General features: G+C 38.1%; 1 protein-coding gene across 1 annotated transcript in view; it reads right to left on the bottom strand.

The window, feature by feature from the left end:
- Window positions 1-4,391, bottom strand: part of CNGB3 (cyclic nucleotide gated channel subunit beta 3) — a 54,172-nt gene extending 49,781 nt beyond the window's left edge. Inside the window, exon 1 of the mRNA XM_070942150.1 lies at window positions 4,279-4,391. Coding sequence (XP_070798251.1) covers window positions 4,279-4,346 — 68 coding nt within the window. The 5' untranslated portion in view covers window positions 4,347-4,391. The remainder of the gene's footprint in view (window positions 1-4,278) is intronic.
- Window positions 4,392-14,104: the final 9,713 nt, after the last annotated feature.

Here is a 14,104-nt window from a genome sequence, read left to right as displayed (position 1 = left end):
AGAGAATGCATAAACATAATGATTACTTATCCACTTTCCTACCTGGAGCAGGAATAACTGATCATTTTATTTCTATGAACTAATGTGTAATCTCGCTATGGAGTTCTTGGTTGTTTGCTTGCATAAATTTCATTAGCTAAACAGGTAACATAATCAGTGTGAATGAGTGTGGGTTTGTTGCCTAAATGTTTCTCCTGCCAGTTTTGGTAGGTGTGTAGTTTTCTCCTTGGTGATGTCAGATCAGGTCTATGAATTTTTTTGTAAATTTTTAAATCATAGAACAATTTTTCCTAACATGGAATCCTTGAACTGAATGAATTATTTTTACAAGAGATTGATGCATTAACCGTATCCTTAACAAAACAGCACCAATCATTATCCAAAAGACTACTGAAGCTACGCAGCAAGTACAAACCTCTTTATGAAAGGACCCAATTTTTTTTTCTCCTCTTCACCCGAACACCGAAAGAACAGAACCATCCTCTGCTACCATTTGTCAGATATATATTGATGGTTGTGCTCATTTGGTTCTATGAGGAAGTTATTTGGTCAATACAGCTTCAGGTTCAAAAAGTTGTTTTATTATTTACAAAATATATACATGCATACAATAATAAACAAGGTGTCCTGTTGCACCTTTTACCCTAACTGTATGACTCAGATGTTGAAAGGAGAGATAAGTTCACATGTTGTCTTGCTGAAAGATAGATGAGATGAGAGAGAAAAAACAGGGAAGATGTCCAAGTGGTTTCTGGGTAAGAGTCCAATGAAAGAGTTCATTGGCTGATATAGTCACATGTGATGTCTGTAAAGACTTAATCTCTTCTAGTCTCTGGTACATCATATGCAGGCAATATTCTGACAGGTGATTTCTTGATTAAAGTATTGTTTTCTGCCTGATAGTTTGGTGCTGATCCCTGCTTATCTGAATATGGACTGTTGATATGCTACAATATTTTTGTTTCCTTTCTAAATTTTTTTATTGCCTCTTTTGAATGCTGTATGGATGTGGTTTATCTCCATGTGTCTATTGATGGCTGATTTGTCTGAATGCCAAACTTCCAGGAATTCTCTAGCATTTTTGGCTTTGTTTTTGTCTATGATACGAATAGTTTCCCAGCTGAAATTGTGGTATGCCTGTCCATGTGTTGTGAGATTAAGTTTTATCTTGTCTTCAGACAGCTAATTGGTGTTCATATATAGCAGGGGTATCAAACTGGCAGCCCGTGGGCTTGATCTGTCATGCACAGGCCATGCCCACCCCAGCTCTGTAAACATCGCAAAACATCACGTGACGGCAATGTAATGTCACGGGTTTGACACCCATGATGTATAGTATGGTGTTCATGTATGTTCTGTATAATCATTTTGAAGCTATACATCTTGATGGTTGTCACATTGCTGTATGTTGTATGCAACATAGTGTACTTATTTTCTTCATGTAGAAATATTTTTATTAGGATTTTATATTACTAAGTTTTCATTCAGTAACTTTTTTTTAGTACTGAGAATTTTTTTTTTTAGTACTGGGTGAAAAATGCTCTATTTTTTGCATACTATACATTCTTTCATGGTTGTTTACATTTATTTCTTACTTATTGCTTTATATAAAAAGCCTTTCGAAAGGCCACAACCTTTCTGAATGAATTAAAAGGAAATCTCGGGGTAGAAATGTGAATATTCTTTAAGCTTTTCCCTCTTATATTTACAATTTGTAAACACAGTGCTTGGAGATCCACAATATGCATAAGCCTGAACCAGTAACAGTTGAATTAGAATATTTTATCTGAATTTTATAGGTTAATATTGTAACCTATCAATGTTTGCATGACTGTTTTGTTTCTCCCACTCTTTCATAGCTATGAAGAGTGACTGTAAGTGAATGCATTATTAATTTGTTTCTAAATTAAATTAGAAAATAAGGAAACAAGTATAATAGAGTTTACTTTTCATTAAAATTACATCATATACATTATTTTTCTCAGTGTAATTCACTTCCTGTTAAAATGTATTGCACAATTTCTCTTTCCAATGGCTGTCTTATCATATATTATTATCATTGTACAATCTCTTGATGCATGTCAGAATTATTTTTGTGCTAGTAGAGGTGCCTTTTTGGATTAATTTCCTGATATTAGATTCTTGTTAATATGAACTGACAACATGATCTGACAAAATGATCTGCTAAATTTGCTCTTCTTACTTTGAAGAAAATTCATCTATGCATCTCTCAAAACCAGAGACAAAATATAGCTATCCTGAAAAGCTATTAATAGGGATATGATTGTACTGTTATTAGAGGATAGAAGGGGAAAAAATAGGTTGCTAGACAAGCCTGACTCAAAGTGAATCTTAATTTAAATTATTAGGAAATTGACTTTAAAAGACTTTCATTTGCTCAATCAACATTTTTTTCAGTACACAGGGCATTCACGTATGCCAAACCACTTTGAGACCTGACAGATGTGACCAGGCAAATTGCAGCTATGTCCGCTGCTATTTGCCAATGCCTAACACAGTGTGTTTTTTTTGTATTTAAAACAAGAAAGTACTGAGATGGAAGCCAAAAGGGGGTCATTTTTTCTCTCACTAATGGAGTGCAAGGCTATTCTGAGGTGCTCACACTGTCTATCACAAGTTGAGTGAGTCATTTGACAAGATAACAAATTGATTTCCCCCCCATCCTATGATGATAATGATGAAAAAAGGCAGTGTTTTTTTTGGACTTTGTGATGCATCGCAGAGGTTGAGAACTGGAATACTGTATATTTAAGTACTAGTTACCATACCCCTAGTAGCACCAGCTAGTATACACATACATATACATATACTTCTCGATTTATGACCATAATGGAGCCCAAAATTTCTGTTGTTAAGTGAGACATTTGTTGGGTGAGTTTTGCCCCATTTTACGATCTCTCTCTCTCTCTTTTTTAATTTGATTTATATGCCGCCCTTCTCCAGAGACTCAGGGCAGCTTACAATGAGCTAAGCAATAGCCTTCATCCTTTTGTATATTTATACAAAGTCAGTTTATTGCCCCCACAACTGGGTCCTCAATTTACCTACCTTAGAAAGGATGGAAGGCTGAGTCAACCTTGAGCCTGGCGAGATTCGAACCTGCAGTAATTGCAGACAGCTGATCTTAATAACAGGGTGTTTGCCACAGTTCTTAAGAGAACCACAGTAGTAGTTAAGTTAGTAACACAGTTAAGTAAGTCTGGGTTCCCCATTGACTTTGCTTGTCAGAAGTTCGCAAAAGGGGATCACATGACCCTGGGACACTGCAGCCATCATAACTATGAGTCAGTTGCCAAGCATCCAAATTTTGATCACGTGACTGCAAAGATCATAACTGCTAAAAACAGTCTTGAGTCACTTTTTTCAGTGCCGTTGTAACTTTGAATGGTCACTAAATGAAAAGTTGTAAGTTGACGGGTACCTGTACATATATGTTTATGTATACTTAAATACACACAGACACACACAGACACACACACACACACACACACACACACAAAAGCACCAGTTAGTATATATAGATAGTATATTCCAGTGGTGAAATCCAAATTTTTTTACTACCGGTTCTGTGGGCGTGGCTTGGTGGGCATGGTGTGGCTTGGTGGGCGTGGCAGGGAAAGGATACTGCAAAATCCCCATTTCCTCCCCACTCCAGGGCAAGGATACTGCAAAATCCCCATTGCCTCCCCACTCCTGGGGGGGGGGAAGATATTGCAAAATCCCCATTGCTACCACCTCTGGGGCCAGCCAGAGGTGGTATTTGCTGGTTCTCCGAACTGCTCAAAATTTCTGCTACTGGTTCTCCAGAACCTGTCAGAACCTGCTAGATTTCACTTCTGGTATATGCTATCTATATACTACTAAAACTCTTATGTCTGTAACCTTTAACTGGGTGAAACAATGCATCACAGGGCAACAATTTTTGAACCAAAGTACCTCAAATGGGCTAACTTATAGAATGCATCCAAAAACTGGGACCCATAACTCCTGTAAGATTGAAATTTGGTAAAGTTGTGATCTTTCCAGAGTTGCTAACCTGCTGCACAGAGGTTCAGTACACCAATCCCATTCTAGTCCTCTATAGTCTTGGTGGAGCAGTCTCACCATTGACTGCCATGGTTGATCAGCCATAGTCAAGTCAGCAGGAGGTTGGAAGAGGCTTCCATTCTGACTACTTTTTTGTCCTTGGTCATTCTTATTCTCTGCTTAGGTAAGGAAATTTAATATGAATGAAGTGCCAGCATTTTTGCTACTCACACTGCGGTCCCTTCCTTCCCCTTGTCTGGCTGTGCCTCCTCCTTCTGAGTTGGTTCCTTTGATTCCATTGGTTGTTCAGTTTTAGAAGGCTCAGGTCCTGGTTCTGGAGTTCTTGCTTCATCTAGAATTGAATAATTAATAATATTATTATGCAAACATGTTCTTGCACTCAGAATATTAATTCTTAAAAACCAAAGAACAATAGTGACAGGGAAAATATAATTAGAAGAATAATTTAAACTCACAAATATCAGCATTAAGTACTGCAGATACTAAATGCTTGTTGCTTGTCTCTTCTAGAGTTTTTCAATTTAGGTAGTTCCTGATATGTTGGAATACTCTTTGCATCACAGTGGTGAAATGTAAAATTTGTTACTACCGGTTCTGTGGGCGTGGCTTGGTGGGGGGAGTAATGTGACAGGGTGGGTGTGGCCAATTTTTTTTTTTTTTACTTTTAAAACCATTTTTTCTACAACCTCTTCGGGCAAAGAGGTTGTAAAAAAATGCTTTTAAAAGCCTCTGACGATCCCAGCTGAGTGCCTGATCATCAGAGGCTTTTTTTTCTTTTAAAAGGCTCTGACGATCCCAGCTGAGCCATGCAATCATCAAAGGCTTTTTTTTTTTTACTTTTAAAAGCATTTTTTCAGTGGAAGAGGTTGTAGAAAAAATGCTTTTAAAAATAAAAAAAGAGCTTCTGATGATTGTGTGGCTCAGCTGGGCATGGGGAGGGGGGCAGGGATGTTTGCTACTGGTTCTCCGAACTACCTGCCGCCATTGCTACCGGATCAGGCGATCCAGTCCGAACCGGGAGCATTTCATGCCTGTTGCATCACCCTCTGCCATTTCTAGTGTATGTTTAAAATTGGGAATACTGGATTATAGAAGGTAATCTATTTAGCATTTCAATGCTATTTAGCATTTCAATTGAGCCTACAGCTTTAGGACAGAATCTAAATAAGCAAAAAAACAAAAACAAAACAAAAAAACAAAAAAGGGGTAATGACAGATTATTCTTGTGGAGTTTTCCTGAAGGTGACAGTGAAGTTTCATCAAATTAAAAACAACAACAACAACAACCCTTCAGACAGCTGGTCAAAGAACTGTTCCAGGTCAAGTCTTTGGAACAAGATCCTCTGCTGAAAAATGATAGAAGGTAAGAACATAATGATAGAGGAAGGTAGTATGGAATGTTGTTAAGAGACCAATAAATCAACTCACAATAACTTTCTTTTTTCTGCATGGTTGATGTCCAGAGAGAAGTATCTGTAATCCTTGTATCATGAGGCACATGGAAGGAAAAATTGATATTTGTTCCTTAAGCTTTATACTCCAATGTTGGCAAGCCCCATGGAGCTGAGAAACCCAAGAAATGAAAATCCTACATATTTCAGAAAGGATATTGAATACTAATCAGTGTTTTAAAAACATTAATCTTGAAAGTGAGAAGAGAAATTCCCAGGAAAATATATACCAAATCAGTAATGGACTTGGCTGCCTCTTCCCACAACAACTGAATTCCTTCTCCTCCATTTGCTTCCCACAAATGCCTGGCATTCACACTTAATGTAGAATAAACATTTCAAAAGAGGAACTGCATTTAAAAAGAGAGAGAGAGAGATTAACAATGAGAATAGGAGGAATCTGTGTGTGTGTGTCAGACCCAAAACCAAGAATGACACATGGTGATTCTTCCAAGCTGAGTTCTTTATTTTTTTCATACCTAAAGACGATATCTTGCGGAATGTTGCAGTGGCCTAGGGGTGAAGCTCTCACCTCACAATCAGGAGGCTGTGAGTTCAATCCTAGGTTGGAACAGATATTTCTCTCTCTGGGCACAATGAGCATATATCTGCTGAACAAAACTCCGGATTGGCGACAAGAAGGGCATCCGGCCATTAAAACACTCTGCTAGCTTCATTCAGTTGCCCTGACTCCAACCCTGCAACTGATTATGGCGTGGTTAAAAGAAGATGATGATGATAGATGATATCTTGCCAAACTGAAGACTCTACTTTCTGCATCTGCAATATACTCTGTAAACTATTAGAGAAGGTCTGTCTTTCACACATAATATCTGGGCTGAGTTGCCTCTTACTTCTCTGGAAAGCACATCCTCCCACCTGGAAATCCATCACGCTCTCTCACACATATAAGCAGAATATGGACGGGCATATAAATTTGCTCCAGGAGAAAGGGATAAAATCATTAATGGAAACTGATGCATAGTAGATTTTATGTCAACTTCAATGTTTTCTAAACGTGGGATTTTTTTTGACAATGAGACAAACTATCTTGGGAGGTAGTGGACTCTCTTCGGTTACTAGATGTTTATTAAACATTAACTCCATAATAATATGTCAGAAGTGATGCATTTGAAGTCTGCATTATATACCCTGCATTATATAATCTGCTTTATATACTCTGCAGAGGGCTGGATTAGATAAAATCCAAGTTCTGACTCTGTAGGCACATCTGTATTTGCCTTTGCCTGGATATGAGGATGGTCTGCTAACTATTTCCAAAGGAAATATGTGTATGCCACTGCATGTATCTCATCACCCACCTACAGCTGAGATGTAAAGGTAGGTTTTGGTACATAGCTTTGAAAGTGCTGTGTGGGGAATGTAGGGTTTATTGATGTGCAGCCTGAAATAACAAATTCTTTATCCTCAGTCTGATGGTTCAGATTGATTCCTCTGGTCTTTATGAGGAACCCTACCTTTCAACCATTCTTTGAGCTGTTCTCTACCTCTCAGTCTTCTTTTTCCTCCAAAGGAGATCAGGAATCCTGATTTTCACACTTTATTTTCTTTTGTAAATGGGTTGGTAAAATCTGTCACAGAGTGTGAAGCCCTAAATTGACTAGTGTTAATACTTATAATCGAAACTGTATTCAAAATGGCACATCTCTTGTACTTTAGTAGCCTGTCTGGACAAATTCTTTTCCTGATGACCATGGCTCCCAGGAGTGTCAGCACACCATTTCCTTTTCTTATATTATGTTCTGAAAGTAAGTTTGCAGCTTCCATATTTATTTCCATGGCTTGATTCTTTCTCAAAATCCAGCTCATCAGCATCACTTATTTAATAGCTGCACAATCTGAATGATCACTAGATGGTAGCTAAGAGGCATAAACACTGCAATTTTTTGCTGCCAACTAGTGGTTAATCAGTTGATCCATAAATGTCTATAGAAATTCTCAGTCATCCAGGTCAGGGTTGTCCCAAAGGTGCTTTTTCAAGATACAACTGGACTTTCTGGTTTTTCTTCGAAGATATTTCACTTCTCATCCAAGAAGCTTCTTCAGCTCACCCAAGAAACTTCTTCAGAGCTGAAGAAGGTTCTTGGATGAGAAGCGAAATGTCTTTAAAGAAAAAACAGAAAGTCCAGTTGCCTCTTGAAAAAGCATCTTTGGAACAGTTGATCCATAGTTTCAAAGAATTAAAAAAAATGTTCAATCAATAATAGCACAGAAAGAAAAGAGAGTTGTAGTGCATGTATGAACTAAATATTGTGCATGTCAATTGAGGGCGACCTTTCAGATTGTGGATAATGTTGCCTATAGACCACAGGATCATAGAGATGGATGGGACCTTGAAGGTCTTCTAGTCCAACTGCCTGCTAAAGCAGAAAACATACCTTTCTGGACATATGGCTGTCCAGTTCCTTCTTGGAAACCTCCAGTGTCAGAGCACCCACAATTTCTGAAAGGAAGCTGTTCTACTGACTGTTTTCATTGTCAGGAAATCTGTCTGTAGTTCTAAGTTGGATCTCTTTTTTATGATTTGACATGGCCTCAGTTGCTTTGGAAAATAGGTTGATCCAGGGGTGAAATGCTCCCGGTTCGGACCGGCTCGGGCAAGTAGGTAGCGATGGCGGCGGGCAGTTCAGAAAACCGGTAGCAAAAACCCCTGCCCCTATCCCCCATGCCCAGCTGAGCCGGGAGATCATCAGAGGCTTTTTTTCTTTTAAATGCCTCTGACGAGCCATGCTCTGACAATCCAAACTCTGACGATCTCAGCTGAGTTGCCTGCTGATCAGGCAACTCAGCTTGGATCGTCAGAGCCATTTAAAAGAAAAAAAGTTTTTTTCTTTTAAATGGCTCTGACCATCCAAGCTCTGACGATCCCAGCTGAGTTGCCTGATTGGCAGAGGGTTTTTTAAAAACCCTCTGACAATCAGGCAACTCAGTTGGGATCGTCAGAGCCTTTTGAAAGCATTTTTTTAACATGGTTTTGCATGTAAAAAATGGTTTTAAAAGTAAAAAAAAAATTGGCCACGCCCACCCAGTCACATTACCCCCCAATTAAGCCACGCCCACAGAACCAGTAGTAACAAATTTTAGATTTCACCACTGGGTTTTTTGCTCTTCTCTGCACTCTTTCTAAATTTAACTCATTCTTTATTTGTTTCTTGGTTGTTCTTTCTTTCCAATTTCCAAGACTATACATAGCTCTTTTAATTCTAATTAATCATAAAAACACTATAAGGTACAGAATTATGTGTGACATTCATGTATTGTTGTCTAGTTCTTTGTTTTATATATGCTTCTTATACACCTGAACATCTCATTTAGCATATTCAAACAAAATATTTTAAAATAATTAGCTAATAATTTTGTAAATAATGTATCAAATCTTCTAGAACTGGAAGGTATTCTGGAGGACTGTCAGTCCCTACCTATATCTGAAAATATGTTTTATCTGAAGGTATTGCCAATTTGGACTTTGGACCAATGTTATATGTGATATAATTCCTCAAATTAGAAAAATAAATTAAGCCTATAAAGAGTTGTCACTCACATTGATGAGCGCTTTGCTTTAGCTGTTACAATGTAAAAAGGGTTAACCAGAAAGGCAATTTCTGTAAGCAGGGCAATAAAGATTAGGCTAGAAACAACACTAGAACTTTTCCTTCCTGCCTTCCTTACAGGATTAGCCCTGAGTTTGGCCCCATTTTACGACACTTCTTGCCACAGTTGTTAAGTGAATCACTGCAGTTGATAAGTTAGTAAACCAGTTATTAAGTGAATTGGGCTTCCCCATTGACTTTGCTTGTCAAAAGGTTGCAAAAGGTGATCCCATGACCTTGGAACACAGCAGTGGTCATAAGTATAAACCAGTTGCCAAGCGTCTGAATTTTGATCACATGATCATGGGAATGCTACAAAGGTTGTAACTGTGAAAAATGGTCATAAGTCACTTTATTCAGTGCTGTTGTAATTTTGAATGGTCACTAAATGAACTGTTGTAAGTCAAGAACTATCTGTATTGCATTCCACACCTCCCTAGTACTAAATAAAAGGAAGGGGAATTCTGCATTTTTCAAAGTAGTTGGAATCCCAGACCCGTTCAATTTAGAAATGGTATAAACAATATCAATCTCAAAATAACTCATAAGAGCACATTTTCAAAAAAACTAAAATTACTACTTTAACCGACAATGAAGATTAGGTATAAACCTAAATCTATATTTTTTTTAAAAAAATTCTCCAATGGTTGAAGCTCCCCAAGTGACGAAAGAATAAGGAAATCTCTTCAAATAAGCTTCCAAAATAGTGTATTAAATTTTTAAAACCATGTTCTAGGAAAATGCATGCCTGTGTGTGTGTACATGGCAAAACATTTCAATATTTCATTTTTTCCAACTACTTAGTTTATGTTCTGCCCCAACTACAGACCCCAAAGAACACAGCACACACAAACTCTTTACAAAGCTTATTTACTCAAAATAACTTAGTCTTTATTATTTCAAAGGCTGTTAATGAATTGTCTTAACAGCCTACCAGAATTCTAAGATAAGGTAAATCACAGTCTTACTAGAGTTGGCAGAAAGCCCAGAAGCAGTTTTGCAGACACGAAAGAGAGTGAACTAAAGTTGTTCTCTAAAGCTTGTTGCAAGAGGTGTTCTTTCTTAAATAGGCTAAGGGAGTGGCCAATTAGCCCCAAGCCTTACTCTTGAGGAGACCTCCTCCTGAGGAACCACTCCTGCCTTTTGGCAGCTCTGCGTACCCGTGCATTGAGAAGAGGCTCCTCTTCTTCATCCTCTTCACTTAAAGGAGCTTCTGGAGGTTCTGAAGACCCTGGCTGAATCCCTGCCTCTGGCACCACATCTTTTCTAGCCTCCTCACTGTCCAACTCGAGCGCCAGGTGCACAGGCTGCTGGCACAGCACCACACCAACCTCCTCGTCGTCGAAATCAGCTACAATCCACGCAGGCCGCTGGTGGGCCACAACAGTTTACTACTCTTATCCCAACTATCTTTCCTAGTTTAATAACAATATATTTATTTTTGGAAGAAACCATAACCCCCACTGACCATTTTTCCCAATAAATCATGTTATTGATTTATTGTCCTTAGTCCATGAAAAATAGATGCAGTATAAGAATTTGACTCCGTTCTTGTTCAGTGGACAGTTTGGGTATTGAAAAACATTGGAAAATAAAATATATCTTTTACTGGATTACTGATTTTTAAATCAGTGGGAAATTGCTCTCATTGAAAAATTAATATAATATTGATTTTGAAATGCCCTGAAGTGAAGAAAACATTATTCAAATGTCATCAGCATTTATTAGCTATCTTAACAATATTTTTTCTAAGAGTTATTTTTGTTGATACAAATGTCATTCGGAATAGAATTCCCAATATTTAAAATGTTTATGTTTCTTCTTAAGATCACATATATTCCCAAAGGTGCTTTTTCGGGAGGCGACTGGACTTCCTGTTTTTTTTGAAGATATTTCGCTTCTCATCCAAGAAGCCTCAGAAGCTTCTTGGATGAGAAGCAAAACATTTTCCCAAAAAACCCAAACCCAAACCCAGAAAGTCCAGTTGCCTCTTGAAAAAGCACTTTTGGGACAACCATGACCTGGATGACTGAGAATCCCCATAGACATTACATATACTCCTAAATTTTTAGTATTGCCTCTTTCCCTATTCTTTATCTGTGATTTGTATTTGCTTGTTGTTATGTACAGTATTTGTTCTTTCAACTCATTATTTGTAGAGTAGCTTTAAACAACGCAGGTGTTAATGTAGGTGTAAAATGCAAATTTGAGGAAGAGAGCATTCAACTGAATTATTGAGAAAATGTCCTTTAAATGACATTTAGCTATTCTGCAATGATTAATTTTTCAACTTCCTCTTAGTTCGTATTTCATCTGTATTCCTATAAAACATAAGTTGCTGTCAGCAGTCTGATGCACTGCACAAAGGAGAAACAGTATAATTTTAATCAAAGCAAAATGATTATAGGAAAATGTCTTAGCAGTGTATTCTTAATGCATAAATCTGCATCCTTTATTGTAAACTGTGATTTTTAATTTGCCTGGGACTATAAGAAACAGTCGTCATAAATAAGACTTTTAGAATCATAGGGCTTAATTAATCTTATGTTCATTCCTGTTATTCATACTGGAGTTGAGAGGGTGCCCAGTCCAAAGAAACATTGGTTTGAAACAAATAATATGTTAGATTTTTCTTTTAAAAGGAGACTATGCTGCAGTTCTGTCAAATCGTATGTCAGTATTGCTTTATGCCTTTGAATTCCAGAGACTGAGAGGAGGTGAAGATTTTTGAGTATCTATTGTCTTACCTGTTCTAAAAACAATTTGATAAGCCTCTCACAACTCACAGGATTTATTTGAATAATGTGTCTCTTAGGAGTTTTTGGAAATTGGCAATTTTACAATGACTGAATGCAGCTTTGGAATAATCTTTTGTTTTCCTTGTTGGAATAATCCTTTGTAGTCCAGATAGGAAAGCATGCAAGGAAAGCAGGTTTTCCTATGAAGCGCTCCTAGAGACTACAGATTTTATAATCAAGTTTTCAACTACTTTTGTCCTTGGTATCTAAAAAAAAGGAAGCTAGGACAAAGTTTATGCTGGAATTTAATACTATCTCTCCTGCTCTTTTCTTGACTTGGAGGCCTCCAAAGGCTAGAGGCTGTTTCTTTGATATTTTTCACTACAGACCAATCTAAGAGATGTGATTTCTTTTTCTTTTTTTAATTATTGTTATATTTTTTTAAAAAAATCATAACTAAAATATATTTTAAAAAATGAAAAAAAAAACTACAGAAAAGAATACAGTTTAGGAAAGAAGTTAAAGAAGTTAAAGAAGTTTCCCCTTTCTTTACAATAATCACAAATACATTCACTATCCTTCTTCCCTCCTTATTTTTACTGTAATCCCTTCAGCCCATTATTCAATCTTTTTTGAATCAAAGGAACTTGATTTTTGAGCGGAGAAGCGCTGGCAATGCCCTTCAAGTCAAGGAGGCTATCACTCAAAATCAGCCAAGTTACTATGGGTCCCTGACACAGATATTCCATGTTGTAAAAATGCAACAATTTATAGAAGTTGCAATTTGCTTACTATGATGGCATCCTCAATATTAATAAAGGAGAATATTTGTAACTCAGGGTTGAAATGAAGGCTCCTTGGTGCATTCCAGAGGCTTCAAAAATTTTAGTAACTGGTTCTCTGCCCAGTTGCTGGGTGGGTGTGGCCATGGTGGGCGTGGCCTAGTCAGCCTCCTGCACCATAGGGGGGGGGGGTGTTTTCACTCTCCCCGGGCTCCAGAAGCTTTCCTCGAGCCTCTGGGATGGTGAAAATGGCCTTCCCCGGGCTCCGGAGGCCCTCCGGAAGCCAGAAATAGGCTCATTTCTGGTCTTCCAGAGCCTTCAGGAAGCCTGTTTTTCGCCCTCCCTGAGCCTCTGCATGGGCCCTGCACTTACCTGGCATCCAAAATGGGCCGCATGGAGACTCCTGGGAGCGGCGGGGCAGGAGAGTTGGGGTAGGGCAGGCGGGGCCAGCCAGGAGTGGGATTTGGGGGTTCACTGAACTGCACAGAATCTTCTCTAGAGGATCACCGAACCCGGGCAAACCTGGAACAGCCCACTCCTGGTGCTCTCTGAGCTTGGTTGGCTTCTTGCAGACGTTTCATTACCAAACTATGCTCCACGGAGGGATAAATGAAATGTCTGCAAGAAAACAACCAAGGTCAGAGAGCACCAAGGACCTCTCATCCCCAATATTTCACCTCAAGCAGCCATCTCATTCAGCCTAAGCAGAACTGACCACTTTCTTCAGGCTGCTTCTTTCTAAATCCCATCATTTGCACATGACATGTTCTAAGAATCTGAATCACTTTCTTCTTATCCTCTGAGATGAGGAGGCCCACTGGTATAGCTGTCTTAATTAAGAGCCTGTTTCTGAAGTCATGTTGAGAGGGAGAGAATCGGGAAAACTATTTTACATAATTAAAGTCTGTCTTTATCTTCCCCTCACGTTCCATCCAATACAAAAGCTTCAGCTGTTTTGATGTGCTAGAGCAGCAAAAGGGAAAATCTAAGCAGACAGGTTTTGCATTTCAGACTCATTGCAGGTACCATCATCCATTGTATGAAATTCTCTTGTCTCGATTCTAGGAAAGTTTATTTGGCAAAAAAGTACTTTTTTTTGTAAAAAGGAACATCACACATTTAAAATATGAACAATAAAACTGAGCATCTGTAAACATAGATGCAATCATTTTATATTTCAGGGCTGACTTGATTTTGGAGAGATGCTATGAGCGTAAAGTGCTGTTTTGGTTCCTTAGGGGGTTGGAAAAGGGATAAAGTGCTGTAAGAGAAGGTGCTATAAGTTTGCTTATTTAATTTATTGTAGATGTTGCCTGATTCCAAATTGATTCTGGACAACACACAATAAAATAAACCATAAAAACATAATACAAAGCAAATATTGTTACCAAAACTATTGTTATTGCTACTTTTAATTGTTTCTTTGTTTGTTTGAATCAATCAATGTTAACTTT

The sequence above is a fragment of the Pituophis catenifer genome, unplaced genomic scaffold (assembly GCF_029215685.1).
Source record: "Pituophis catenifer annectens isolate HBS135680 unplaced genomic scaffold, rPitCat1.0.hap2 SCAF_3, whole genome shotgun sequence".
NCBI lineage: Eukaryota > Metazoa > Chordata > Lepidosauria > Squamata > Colubridae > Pituophis > Pituophis catenifer.
The sequence above is the reverse complement of the archived record's forward strand: the minus strand, read 5'-3'. Positions and strand labels throughout refer to the sequence as shown.